The sequence below is a fragment of the Heptranchias perlo genome, chromosome 13 (assembly GCF_035084215.1).
Source record: "Heptranchias perlo isolate sHepPer1 chromosome 13, sHepPer1.hap1, whole genome shotgun sequence".
Classification (NCBI taxonomy): Eukaryota; Metazoa; Chordata; class Chondrichthyes; order Hexanchiformes; family Hexanchidae; genus Heptranchias; species Heptranchias perlo.
The window spans coordinates 394895-409984 of NC_090337.1; the positions used below are offsets into that span (position 1 = coordinate 394895).

The following is a 15090-nucleotide window of genomic DNA, read 5'->3' on the forward strand; positions in this document are numbered from 1 at the left end:
CAAAAGGAACAATGGTAAGTGTCCAAGGTGAAGGTGAAGCACTTGGGGGGAACTTTGGGGTGATGATTTTCCAATGATTTTGCAGCTTTTGTCCTTCTTGGTGGTGGAGATCGCGTGGCTGGAAGGTGCCCTTCAAGTGAGCTTGATGACTTGCTGCAGTGCGTCCTGTAGATCGTACACACTGCAATCACAGTGCACCGGTGGTGGAAGGGTTAGGAGGCACTGTTCAAATGAACTCCTCTCCTGGATGGTGTCGAGCTTCTTGACTTGAGCTTTGTAGATGGTGGAGAAGTTTTGAGGGGTCGGGGGTGAGTCACTCGTCACAGAGAACTCAGCCTCTGCCCTCTTTTTTTAAAATTCGTTCATGGGATGTGGGCGTCGCTGGCGAGGCCGGCATTTATTGCCCATCCCTAATTGCCCTTGAGAAGGTGGTGGTGAGCCGCCTTCTTGAACCGCTGCAGTCCGTGTGGTGACGGTTCTCCCACAGTGCTGTTAGGAAGGGAGTTCCAGGATTTTGACCCAGCGACGATGAAGGAACGGCAATATATTTCCAAGTCGGGATGGTGTGTGACTTGGAGGGAAACGTGCAGGTGGTGTTGGTCCCATGTGCCTGCTGCTCTTGTCCTTCCAGGTGGTAGAGGTCGCGGGTTTGGGACATGCTGTCGAAGGAGCCTTGGCGAGTTGCTGCAGTGCATCCTGTGGATGGTACACACTGCAGCCACAGTGCGCCGGTGGTGAAGGGAGTGAATGTTTAGGGTGGTGGATGGGGTGCCAATCAAGCGGGCTGCTTTGTCCTGGATGGTGTCGAGCTTCTTGAGTGTTGTTGGAGCTGCACTCATCCAGGCAAGTGGAGAGTATTCCATCACACTCCTGTCTTGTGACTTGTAGATTGTGGAAAGACTTTGGGGAGTCAGGAGGTGAGTCACTCGCCGCAGAATACCCAGCCTCTGACCTGCTCTCGTAGCCACAGTATGTTTATGGCTGGTCCAGTTAAGTTTCTGGTCAATGGTGACCTCCAGGATGTTGATGGTGGGGGATTCGGCGATGGTAATGCCGTTGAATGTCAAAGGGTGGTGGTTAGACTCTCTCTTCTTGGAGATGGTCATTGCCTGGCGCGAATATTACTTGCCACTTATCAGCCCAAGCCTGGATGTTGTCCAGGTCTTGCTGTATGCTGGCATGGACTGCTTCATTATCTGAGGGGTTGCGAATGGAACTGAACACTGTGCAATCATCAGCGAACATCCCCATTTCTGACCTTATGATGGAGGGAAAGTCATTGATAAAGCAGCTGAAGATGGTTGGGCCTAGGTCACTGCCCTGAGGAACTCCTGCAGCAATGTCCTGGGGCTGAGATGATTGGTCTCCAACAACCACTACCATCTTCCTTTGTGCATGGTATGACTCCAGCCACTGGAGAGTTTTCCCCCTGATTCCCATTGACTTCAATTTTACACGGTCTCCTTGGTGCCACACTCGGTCAAATGCTGCCTTGATGTCAAGGGCACTCACTCTCACTCCACCTCTGGAATTCAGCTCTTTTGTCCATGTTTGGACCAAGGCTGTAATGAGGTCTGGAGCCGAGTGGTCCTGGCGGAACCCAAACTGAGCATCGGTGAGCAGGTTATTGGTGAGTAAGTGCCTCTTGATAGCACTGTCGACGACACCTTCTATCGCTTTGCTGATGATTGAGAGTAGACTGATGGGTTGGTAATTGGCCGGATTGGATTTATCCTGCTCTTTGTGGACAGGACATACCTGGGCAATTTTCCACATTGTCGGGTAGATGCCAGTGTTGTAGCTGTACTAGAACTGTTTGGCTTGAGGCGCAGCTAGTTCGGGAGCACAAGTCTTCAGCACTACAGCCGGGATGTTGTCGGGGCCCATAGCCTTTGCTGTATCCAGTGCACTCAGCCGTTTCTTGATATCACGTGGAGTGAATCGAATTGGGTGAAGACTGGCTTCTCTGATGGTGGGGATCTCGGGAGGAGGCCGAGATGGATTATCCACTTGGCACTTCTGGCTGAAGATGGTTGCAAACGCTTCAGCCTTGTCTTTTGCACTCACGTGCTGGACTCCGCCATCAGTGAGGATGGGGATGTTTACGGAGCCTCCTCCTCCTGTTAGTTGTTTAATTGTTCACCACCATTCATGACTGGACGTGGTAGGACTGCAGAGCTTTGATCTGATCCGTTGGTTGTGGAATCGCTTAGCTCTGTCTATAGCATGTTGCTTCTGCTGTTTAGCATGCATGTAGTCCTGAGTTGTAGCTTCACCAGGTTGGCACCTCATTTTTAGGGTCGCCTGGTGCTGCTCCTGGCATGCTCTTCTACACTCCTCATTGAACCAGGGTTGATCCCCTGGCTTGTTGGTAATGGTAGAGTGAGGAATATGCCGGGCCATGAGGTTACAGATTGTGCTGGAATACAATTCTGCTGCTGCTGATGGCCCACAGCGCCTCATGGATGCCCAGTTTTGAGCTGCTAGATCTGTTCTGAATCTATCCCATTTATCATGGTGGTAATGCCACACAACACATGGATGGTGTCCTCAGTGCGAAGACTGGACTTCGTCTCCACGAGGACTGTGCGGTGGTCACTGCTACCAATACTTTCATGCATCTGCGACTGGTAAGGACGAGGTCAAGTAGGTTTTTCCCTCATGTTGGTTCGCTCACCACCTGCCAAAGGCCCAGTCTGGCAGTTATGTTCTTCAGGACTCGGCCAGCTCGGTCATTAGTGGTGCTATCGAGCCACTCTTGGTGATGGACATTGAAGTCCCCCACCCAGAGTACATTCTGTGCCCTTGCTACCCTCAGTGCTTCCTCCAAGTGGTGCTCAACATGGAGGAGGACTGATTCATCAGCTGAGGGAGGACAATAGGTGATAATCAGCAGGAGGTTTCCTTGCCCATGTTTGACCCGATGCCATGAGATTTCATGGGGTCCAGAGTCAATGTTGAGGACTCCCAGGGCCACTCCCTCCTGACTGTATATCACTGTACCGCCACCTCTGGTGGGTCTGTCCTGCTGGTGGGACAGGACATACCCAGGGATGGTGATGGAAGAGTCTGGGACGTTGGATGAAAGGTATGATTCTCTGCGTATGACTATGTCAGGCTGTTACTTGACTAGTCTGTGGGACAGCTCTCCCAATTTTGGCACAAGTCCCCAGATGTTAGTGAGGAGAACTTTGCAGGGTCGACTGGGCTTGGTTTGCCTTTGTCATGTCTGATGCCTAGTGGTCCGATGCCGTGTGCTCCGTCCGGTTTTATTCTTATTGTGACTTTTCTTAGTGAGATTTTACAACTGAGTGTCTTGCTAGGCCATTTCAGAGGCCAATTAAGAGTCAACCACATTGCTGTGCGTCTGGAGTCACATATAGGCCAGACCGGGTAAGGACGGCAGGTTTCCTTCCCTGAAGGGCATTAGTGAACCAGGTGGGTTTTTACGACAATCCAGTAGTTTCATGGCCACCATTACTGATACTAGTATTTTTTCCCCAGATTTTATTTAATGAATTGAATTTAAATTCCCCAGCTGTCGGGGCAGAATTTGAACTCATGACTCCAGATTATTAGTCCAGTAACATAACCACTATGCTACTGTGACCAGTAAACCACCACTCCTCACTCTTGGTGACCAGTAAACCACCACTCCTCGCTCGAGTGACCAGTAAACCACCAGTCCTCACTCAAGTGACCAATAAACCACCGCTCCTCACTCTTGGTGACAAGTTAACCACCAGACCTCACTCGAGTGACCAATAAACCACCACTCTTCACTTGAGTGACCAATAAACCACCACTCCTCACTTGAGTTGACCAATAAACCACCAGTCCTCACTCGAGTGACCAGTAAACTACCACTCCTCACTTTTGGTGTTGAATAAACCACCACTCAGCATTCTTGTTGACCAGTAAACTACAATTCCTCACTCGAGTGACAAGTAAACTCTATCAGCATATCCTTCTATTCCTTTCTCCCTCATGTGTTTATCGAGCTTCCCTATAAATGCATCTACACTATTCGCCTCAACTACTCCATGTGGTAGGGTGTTCCACATTCTCACCACTCTCTGGGTAAAGAAGTTTCTCCTGAATTCCCTATTGGATTTATTAGTGACTATTTTATATTTATGACCCCGAGTTCTGGTCTCCCCCACAAGTGGAAACATCTTCTCCACGTCTACCCCATCAAACCCTTTCATAATTTTAAAGACCTCGATCAGGTCACCCCTCAGTCTTCTCTTTTCTAGAGAAAAAAGGCCCAGCCTGTTCAGCCTTTCCTGATAGTTATAACCTCTCAGTTCTGGTATCATCCTAGTAAATCTTTTTTGCACCTTCTCCAGTGGCTCTATATCCTTTTTATAATATGGAGACCAGAACTGTTCACAATACTCCAAGTGTGGTCTAACCAAAGTTCAATATAAGTTTAACATAACTTCTCTGCTTTTCAATTCTATCCCTCTAAAAATGAACCCGTGCTTGGTTTGCTTTTTTTAATGGACTATTAACCTTATTAGAGACAGAATGGTACAACTGGCAGATTCACAAGATCGAACAGTAACCAGCTGGAGAAAGAATGTGCTCTGTGATACAGTAACCAATACTCATTGGTACAAAGAATGGGATCCATCTCATTAACTGACCTGAACACAGATATGTGTTTGCTCATTATTTTGCCTTATATGGACTTGTGTTTAACTCTTTTGTTTTGGTATAATTATGTCATTGGTCCAGGTTAACAGACTTTTATTGGTGTCTCCCAGATCTGTTCTTTTGCTCAATTGAAGGACGTTATTACTGTCTGTTCCCCTGTAGAATCTCAGACTTATAATAAACCAAATTAGAAGCAGATACTATAAAGACTGGTCTATGAAACTATCCTAACACAGCACAGACCAGGGCCATACCAGGAGCTGGAGCCTGAATACCACAGCACACACTATATTTACCCTGTCTGCCACTACAGGAGTCCCAGCCAATCCTACTCTAAAATCTAATCTCGTGAGTTATTTACCTGGAAATTTTGAGCATAGAAGAGAGAGGTCATTGCAAATAACAATAAAAAAAGTCAATAATAAATGTGGTTTGAATCAAGGCCGAGGCAGAAACAGTGGACATTTGTTGAGCAATTGGACAGTGCCCAGTGTTTGTATCTTCAGGAAAGAGGGAAGAGAAAAAACATTAGTTTGGGTTTCAACAAAGGAAAACATTTTAACATTTTTGGAAATCATGTTCTTGCCAGGAAGGGGCTGAGGCTGGAATGCTGAGCCCCTTGGACAAAATGCTGGATGTTGGTATTTTGGATTAAATGAACCAAAAGACCTTCTTCATCCAAATCTGTCTTGTGATGTGTAGAACGTGAAGAATCTATTGTCCCTTTGGGGACCACGGCTCAGATTTATTATGTTTGATTGAGTTTGAAGTTTCCTCGCCGTACCTGTATGCTGTAAAGCAGAGGTCGTCCAATGTCCAGGGATTGGAGGGTTGTGTTATTGTTTAGAACCGTTGCTAATGCAATCAGACTTTGAATTCCCTGAAAACACAGAAAGTAAAAATCTTCAAACTCCACATCAGAAACAACACAGTCAGACAGCATAAAATGTAACTTAAGCCAAGAATCATAGAATCATAAGAACATAAGAAATATTAGCAGAAGTAGGCCATTCAGCCCCTCGAGCCTGCTGTGCCATTCAATCAGATCATGGCTGATCTTCGACCTCAACTCCACTTTCCTTCCCGATCCCCATATCCCTTGATTTCCCTAGAGTCCAAAAATCTATTGATCTCAGCCTTGAATATACTCAGTGACTCAGCATCCATAGCCCTCTGGGGTAAGAGAATTCCAAAGATTCACAACCCTCTGAGTGAAGAAGGTTGAGATTTGAGCACAAAATCTAGGCAGACAATCCAGTCCAATGCATTGGTGGAGATGCAGTCTTTTGGATGGGACGTTAAACCAATGCCCCGTCTGCCCTTTCAGGTGGACGTACAAGATCCCACGGCACTATTGCAAAGAAGAGCAGGGGACTTATCTCCAGATACAGACACAGCCACCGACACTGACATAGAAACTGATACAGACATGGATACTGATACAGACACTGACACAGACAGACACTGATACAGGCATTGACACTGACACAGACACAGACACAGACACAGACACAGACACAGAAACTGATACAGACATGGATACTGATACAGACACTGACACAGACAGACACTGATACAGGCATTGACACTGACACAGACACAGACACAGACACTGACACTGACACAGACACAGACACTGACACTGACACTGATACAGACACTAACACTGATACAGACACTGACACAGACACTGACACAGACACTGATACAGACACAGACACTGATACAGACACTGACACTGATACAGACACTGACACATACACAGACAGTGACACTGATACAGACACTGATACAGACACTGATACAGACACTGACACTGATACAGACACTGATACAGACACTGACACTGAGACAGACACTGAAACAGACACTGACACTGACACTGACACCGACACTGACACAGATACAGACACTGACACTGACACAAACACGACCACAGACACTGATACAGACACAGATTCAGATACAGCCACAGACAAGGACACTGATACAGACACTGATACAGACACTGACAGAGACACAGACACAAATACAGACACTGACACAGACACAGATACAGACACTGACAGAGACACAGACACTGACACAGACAAGGACACTGATACAGACACTGATACAGACACTGACAGAGACACAGACACAAATACAGACACTGATACAGACACAGACAGAGACACAGACAGAGACACAGACAGAGACACAGACACAAATACAGACACTGACACAGACATTGACACAGAAACAGATACAGCTACAGCCACAGATACCTACAGACACAGACACTGACAGAGACACAGACACAAATACAGACACTGACACAGCCACAGCCAGAGACACTGATTCGGACACTGACACTGATACAGACACTGACACTGATACAGGCACTGCTACAGACACTGACAGAGACCCAGACACTGACACAGCCACAGACACTGACACAGACACTGATACAGACACAGACACAAATACAGACACTAACACAGACATTGACACAGACATTGACACAGACACAGATACAGCTACAGCCACAGATACCAACAGACACAGACACTGATTCGGACACTGACAAAGACACAGACACTGATACATAGGAACATAGGAACAGGAGTAGGCCATTCAGCCCCTCGTGCCTGCTCCGCCATTTGATAAGATCATGGCTGATCTGTGATCTAACTCCATATACCTGACTTTGGCCCATATCCCTTAATGCCTTTGATTGCCAAAAAGCTATCTATCTCAGATTTAAATTTAGCAATTGAGCTAGTATCAATTGTCGTTGCGGAAGAGAGTTCCAAACTTCTACCACCCTTTGTGTGTGGAAATGTTTTCTAATCTCACTCCTGAAAGGTCTGGCTCTAATTTTTAGACTGTGCCCCCTACTCCTAGAATCCCCAACCAGTGGAAATAGTTGCTCTCTATCCATCCTATCTGTTCCCCTTAATATCTTATAAACTTCAATCAGATCATCCCATAACCGTTGAAACTCCAGAGAATACAACCCCAATTTGTGTAATCTCTCCTCGTAACTTAACCCTTGAAGTCCGGGTATCATTCTAGTAAACCTACGCTGCACTCCCTCCAAGGCCAATATGTCCTTCCGAAGGTGCGGTGCCCAGAACTGCTCACAGTGCTCCAGGTGCGGTCTAACCAGGGTTTTGTATAGCTGCAGCATAACTTCTGCCCCCTTGTACTCCAGTCCTCTAGATATAAAGGCCAGCATTCCATTAGCCTTCTAGATTATTTTATGCACCTGTTCATGACACTTCAATGATCTATGTAGCTGAACCCCGAAGTCCCTTTGGACATCCACTGTTTTAACTTTTTACCATTTAGAAAGTACCCTGTTCTATCCTTTTTTGATCCAAAGTGGATGACCTCACATTTGTCCACATTGAATTCCATTTGCCACAGTTTTGCCCATTCACCTAATCTATCAATATCGCTTTGTAATTTTATGTTTTCATCTACACTGCTTACAATGCCACCAATCTTTGTGTCATCGGCAAACTTAGATATGAGACTTTCTATGCCTTCATCTAAGTCGTTAATAAATATTGTGAATAATTGAGGCCCCAAGACAGATCCCTGCGGGACTCCACTAGTCACATCCTGCCAATGTGAGAACCTTCCCATTATCCCTACTCTCTGTCGCCTTTCACTCAGCCAACTTCCTAACCAAGTCCGTACTTTTCCCTCGATTCCTTGGGCTTCTATCTTAGCTAACAGTCTCTTATGTGGGACCTTATCAAATGCATTCTGGAAGTCCATATAAATGACATCCATTGACATTCCCCTGTCCACTACTTTAGTCACCTCTTCAAAAAATTCAATCAGGTTTGTCAGGCACGACCTACCTTTCACAAATCCATGCTGGCTCTCTCTGATTAACTGAAAATTCTCGAGGTGTTCAGTCACCCTAACGTTAATTATAGACTCCAGCATTTTCCCCACAACAGATGTTAGGCTAACTGGTCTATTATTCCCCGGTTTCCCTCTCTCTCCTTTCTTAAAAAGCAGAGTGACATGTGCAATTTTACAATCCAAAGGGACAGTTCCTGAATCTAGAGAACTTTGAAAGATTATAGTTCGGGCATCTGCAATGTGCTCACCTACTTCCTTTAAACCCTGGGATGGAAACCATCTGGTCCTGGGGATTTGTCACTCTTTAGTGCTATTATTTTCTTCATTACTGTTGCTTTACTTATGTTAACTTTATCGAGTCCCTGTCCCCGATTCAGTATTAGTTTTCTTGGGATTTCCGGCATGCTATCCTCTTTTTCGACTGTAAATACTGACGCAAAGTAATCGTTCGACATGTCCGCCATTTCCCCATTGTCAATGACAATATCCCCACTTTCAGTTTTTGAGGGGCCAACACTGCTCCTGACCACCCTCTTTTTCCTAATATAACTATAAAAGTTCTTCGTATTGGTTTTGATATCCCTTGCGAGTTTCTTTTCATACTCTCTTTTTGTAGCTCTTACTATCTGTTTTGTGACCTTTGTTGATCTTTGTATCTTTCCCATTCGCCAGGATCAGTGCCATTTTTTGCCTTTTTGTACGCCCTTTCCTTATGTCTTATACTGTCCCTTACCTCTTTAGTTGTCCATGGCTGTTTTTTTTGGCAAGTAGTGTTCTTGGCCCTCAGGGGTATAAACCGATTCTGTATCACGTTAAAAGTTTCTTTAAACATTTCCCACTGATCATCAGTCGTTTTACCCATTAACAGATTTGCCCAGTTTACTGTGGACAGTCTCTGTCTCATCCCATTGAAGTCGGCCTTGCCCAAGTCTAGAATCTTAGCAGCTGATTCACTTTTTTCCCTTTCAAACACTACATTGAACTCGATTATGTTATGATCGCTATTGGGTAGATGTTCACACACAGTTAAGCTGTTAACTAAATCTGGTTCATTACTCATTACTAAATCTAGTATGTCATAGAGTCATAGAGTTATACAGCACGGATAGAGGCCCTTCGGCCCATCGTGTCCGCGCCGGCCATCAAGCCCAGTCTACTCTAATCCCATATTCCAGCATTTGGTCCGTAGCCTTGTATGCTATGGCATTTCAAGTGCTCATCCAAATGCTTCTTGAATGTTGTGAGGGTTCCTGCCTCCACAACCCTTTCAGGCAGTGAGTTCCAGACTCCAACCACCCTCTGGGTGAAAAAGTTCTTTCTCAAATCCCCTCTAAACCTCCCGCCTTTTACCTTGAATCTATGTCCCCTTGTTATAGAACCCTCAATGAAGGGAAAAAGCTCCTATCTGTGCCCCTCATAATTTTGTACACCTCAATCATGTCCCCCCTCAGCCTCCTCTGCTCCAAGGAAAACAAACCCAATCTTCCCAGTCTCTCTTCATAGCTGAAGCTCTCCAGCCCTGGTAACATCCTGGTGAATCTCCTCTGCACCCTCTCCAAAGCGGCTTGCCCTCTTGTTGCCTCCAAGACACTGACACTGATACAGCCACAGAAACTGATACAGAAACTAACACAGACACAGCCATAGTCACAGATAAAGATACAGACACAGACACTGATACAGACACCGATACAGACACAGACACAGACACTGACACAGCCACTGATACAGACATTGACACTGACACAGATACAGCTACAGCCACAGATACCAACAGACACAGCCACTGACACTGATACAGACACAGACACAAACACAGACACAGACACAGATACTGACACTGATACAGCCACAGATACAGACACTGACAGAGAAACTGACACTGACACAGACACAGACACCGATACAGACGCTGACACTGACAGAGACACTGACACTGACAGAGAAACTGATACAGACACAGATACTGACACTGATACAGCCACAGATACAGACACTGACAGAGACACTGACACTGACAGAGAAACTGATACAGACACGGATACTGATACAGATACAGCCACAGTTACCTACAGACACTGATGCAGACACAGACACAGACATGACAGACACTGATACAGGCATTGACACTGACACAGACACAGCTACAGACACTGACACAGATGCAGAGACTGATACAGTCACAGATACAGCTACAGCCACAGGTACCAAGAGACACAGCCACAGACACTGATACAGACACAGACACAAACACTGACACAGACGCTGACACAGACACGGACACTGATACAGACACTGACACTGATACAGACACTGACACAGCCACTGACACTGACAGAGAAACTGATACAGACACGGATACTGATACAAATACAGCCACAGCCACAATTACCTACAGACACTGATACAGACACAGACACTGAAACAGACACTGATACAGACAGACACAGAAACAGACACAGGCACTGAAATAGACACTGATACAGACACAGAAACAGACACTGATACAGACACAGAAACAGACACTGATACAGACACTGACATAAACACTGATGCAGAGACTGATACAGTCAATGCTACAGCCACAGATACCTACAGACACAGACACTGATTCAGACACTGACAAAGACACAGACACAGCCACTGACACTGACACAAACGTTGAATACACACACTGACACAGACACAGCCATAGCCACAGCCACTGATACTAATATAGACACAGACACTGATACAGACACAGACAGAGATACTGACAAACACAGAGACACTGACAAACACACACACACAGACACTGGGGCTGATTTTTGGATGGCGGAGTGGGTGCATTGGGGACGGGGAGGCTGCTAAAATCATTCACATCCGGCGCGGACTCGGAGCCCGTCTCCAACCCGCTGATTTCCGGGTTCCCCAGTCACGTGTTCGGGTGTGCCCGCCTCCAGAATACGGGAGTTCCACCGGCAATTAAAGGCGTCGGGATGATGACTTACATACTGGTACACAGTTAAAGTATTTGAGAGACCTCATTGAGTGGAGATTTTGGCAGGGGTGCAATTTTGAAGGATCCTCAGCGTGTTTCCCATGCTGTGGGAAACACTCCCTGTTGGAGCAGACGTGTTTCAGCCAGCAGCCAGTGGGAGATGCAAAGGATTATTTGACAGGTGGGGGGAATCCTCATATATTGCAGCAGGGCACTCTGTCACTTCAGACAAAGTTTTGGCTGCAACACCTTTGGGTTTTCACTCAAAATTCTTACTTTCCACCCAAATCTCTGCTGTGCAAACATATTTACCTATTTTGCGGACCCCCTCAAACTCACACTGTCAGGATGGGGGGGGCGCCATGGCTGCATTCATCACTTCATCCGAGGATGAGCAACATCACCGGCCTCGCCAGGCACACCGTCCACCTCCGCCACGTGGAGCTCCACAAAACAGTGCAGCGCCACAGGCACAAGAGCACAGGGGGCAACAACAGAGAGAGCAACGTCGCAGGAGGCACTACCCTCACTAGAGGGTCTACAGACCGAGGCTCAGCTTCCTGGACCTCTCCGAGGAGCAATGCATACGGAGGCTCAGAGTCAGTCGCCAGGTAGTCGCCAACATCTGCAGCCTCCTTCATGCCGAGCTGCTCCCAGCTGGGCCCAAGCAGCATCTCCTTACCTGTCGCTGTGAAAGTCACCACTGCCCTCAACTTCTTCGTCTCCGGATCATTCCAGGGTGCCACCGGGGATATCGCCGGGGTCTCTCAGTCGTCTGCACACAAGTGCATAAGGCAGGTCACCGACGGCTTGTTTCGCAGGGCCTCGCACTACGTCAACTTCCCCATGGACAACCTCAGCCAGACGGAGAGAGCAGTGGGATTCCACGCTGTGTCTGGCTTCCCATGGGTGCAGGGTGTAATCGATTGCACCCATATAGCAATACGAGCACCTCCACACGAGCCAGGACTGTTCATCAACAGGAAGGGCTATCACTCCATCAACACTCAGCTCATCTGTGACCACCACAAGAGATTCCTTCACGTGTGCGCCAGATTCCCTGGCAGCTGCCACATTCCTTCATCCTCCGGGAGCCCAACATCCCGCCCCTCTTCCACGCACCGAACACCCGCAAGGACTGGCTCCTCGGGGACAAGGGATACCCCCTGCACAGGTGGCTCATGACACCTCTGAGGAATCCCATCTCCGAGCAACAGCGTCGATATAACGACAGCCACATCGCCACCAGGTCTACAACTGAGCATGTTATAGGGCTGCTCAAGATGTGCTTCAGGTGCCTTAATCGTTCTGGGGGAGCTTCAATACGCACCAGACAGAGTGGGACACATTACAGTCGTGTGTTGTGCCCTGCACAATGTGGCACAACAGAGAAGGGGGGCCGCCAAAGGAGGCCTCATCCACATCTGCCATCCGCATTGAGGAGGAGGAGGAGGAGAAGGAGGAGGAGGCAGAGGAGGAGGAGCAACCCATGGGCAGAACAGCGGCTCACCTGGCTGCTCGTGAGGCCGGGGAGTCACTGATATGTCACTGTCTAACATCAGACAGTGTGTAGAGTCCAGTCCTCACACCACCTGGATAGAGCAGCGGCCACACCAGCCCCACCCACTCCCTGCACAAAAGAGTCCTGCAACTACACATAGGGTGACCCAACGGGTGGCATCAAGTGTAGGTGTTCATGGTGAACCTCATGAAAGGGCCTTATAACAGCAGCCAGTCAAGCATGGCCAAGACGTGGCAGTAATGGTGACAATAATAATATTTAATGTGCATTAAACAAAAAGCAAACATAAATAAAAAACATGACCAACCGTCAAACACCCTTGTGCATCCCTTTCGTGCTCACAAAACCTTTGCCTTTCTCTTCCGACTACTCCTACGTGGTGCATCCCCTGTGGCTGCAGCAGAGGTAGTGGCAGGTTGCTCTTGTTCATGCCCCGACCGATTCAATGATTTGGGCCTACGCCCTCTGAGTTTTGGTGCCCGTGAGGGCCCCTCCAAGACTGCTGATTGAAACATTGAAACATAGAAAATAGGAGCAAGAGTCGGCCATTTGGCCCTTCGGGCCTGCTCCACCATTCAAAATGATCATGGTTGATCGTCTAACTCAGTACCCTGGTTCCTGCTTTTTCCCCATATCCCTTGATCCCTTTGGCATTAAGAAATATATCTATCTCCTTCTTGAATACATCTAATGACTTGGCCTCCACTGCCTTCTGTGGTAGAGAATTCCACAGGTTCACCACCCTCTGAGTGAAGAAATTTCTCCTCATCTCGGTTCTAAATGGAATACCCCGTATCCTGAGACTGTGACCCCTGGTTCTGAACTCCCCAGCCATCGGGAACATCCTCCCTGCATCTAGTCTGTCTAGTCCTGTTAGAATTTTATATGTTTCGATGAGATCACCTCTCATTCTTCTAAACTCTAGTGAATATAGGCCTAGTCAACCCAATATCTCCTCATACGTCAGTCCTGCCATCCCAGGAATCAGTCTGGTGAACCTTTGTTGCACTCCCTCCATGGCAAGGACATCCTTCCTCAGATAAGGAGACCAAAACTGCACACAATACTCCAGATTGTGGTCTCACCAAGGCCCTGTATAACTACAGTAAGACATCCCTGTTCCTGTACTCAAATCCTCTTACAATGAAGGCCAACATACCATTCGCCTTCCTAACTGCTTGCTGCACCTGAATGCTCGCTTTCAGTGACTGGTGTACAAGGACACCCAGGTCTCGTTGCACCTCCCCTTTTCCCAATTTATCACCATTCAGATAATAATCTGCCTTTCTGTTTTTACAACCAAAGTGGATGACCTCACATTTATCCACGTTATACTGCATCTGCCATGTTCTTGCCCACTCACCCAACTTGTCTAAATCACATTGGAGCCTCTTTGCATCCTCCTCACAGCTCACATTCCACCCCAGTTTTGTGTCGTCTGCAAACTTGGAAATGTTACATTTAGTTCCCTCATCCAAATCATTGATATATATTGTGAATAGCTGGGGCCCAAGCACTGATCCCTGCGGTACCCCACTAGTCACTGCCTGCCACCCGGAAAAAGACCTGTTTATTCCTACTCTCTGTTTCCTGTCTGTCAACTAATTCTCAATCCATGCCAGTATATTCCCCCCAATCCCATGTGCTTTAATTTTGCACACTAACCTCTTGTGTGGGACCTTATCAAAAGCCTTCTGAAAATCCAAATACACCACATCCACTGGTTCTCCCCTATCTATTCTACTAGTTACATCCTCAAAAAACTCCAGTAGATTTGTTAAGCATGATTTCCCTTTCATAAACCCATGCTGACTTTGTCCAATCCCATTAATGCCTTCCAAGTGTTCTGTTATCACATCCTTTATAATAGACTCGAGCATTTTCCCCACTACTGATGTTAGGCTAACTGGTCTGTAATTCCCTTTTTTTTCTCTCCCTCCTTTTTTAAATATTGGGGTTACATTTGCCACCCTCCAATCTGTAGGAACTGTTCCAGAGCTCCACCTGCACCTGCGCAGGGGCAGACTCGGCCACCTGGAGAGAAGGCAGCATTGGGGGTACTGGTTGA

General features: G+C 47.1%; 1 protein-coding gene across 1 annotated transcript in view; it reads right to left on the reverse strand.

Moving 5' to 3' along the window:
* Positions 1-15090, reverse strand: part of lrrc34 (leucine rich repeat containing 34) — a 71898-nt gene that overhangs the window by 37608 nt on the left and 19200 nt on the right. The window contains exon 6 of the mRNA XM_067994817.1: positions 5444-5539. Within this exon, the coding sequence (XP_067850918.1) occupies positions 5444-5539 (96 nt within the window). The remainder of the gene's footprint in view (positions 1-5443; positions 5540-15090) is intronic.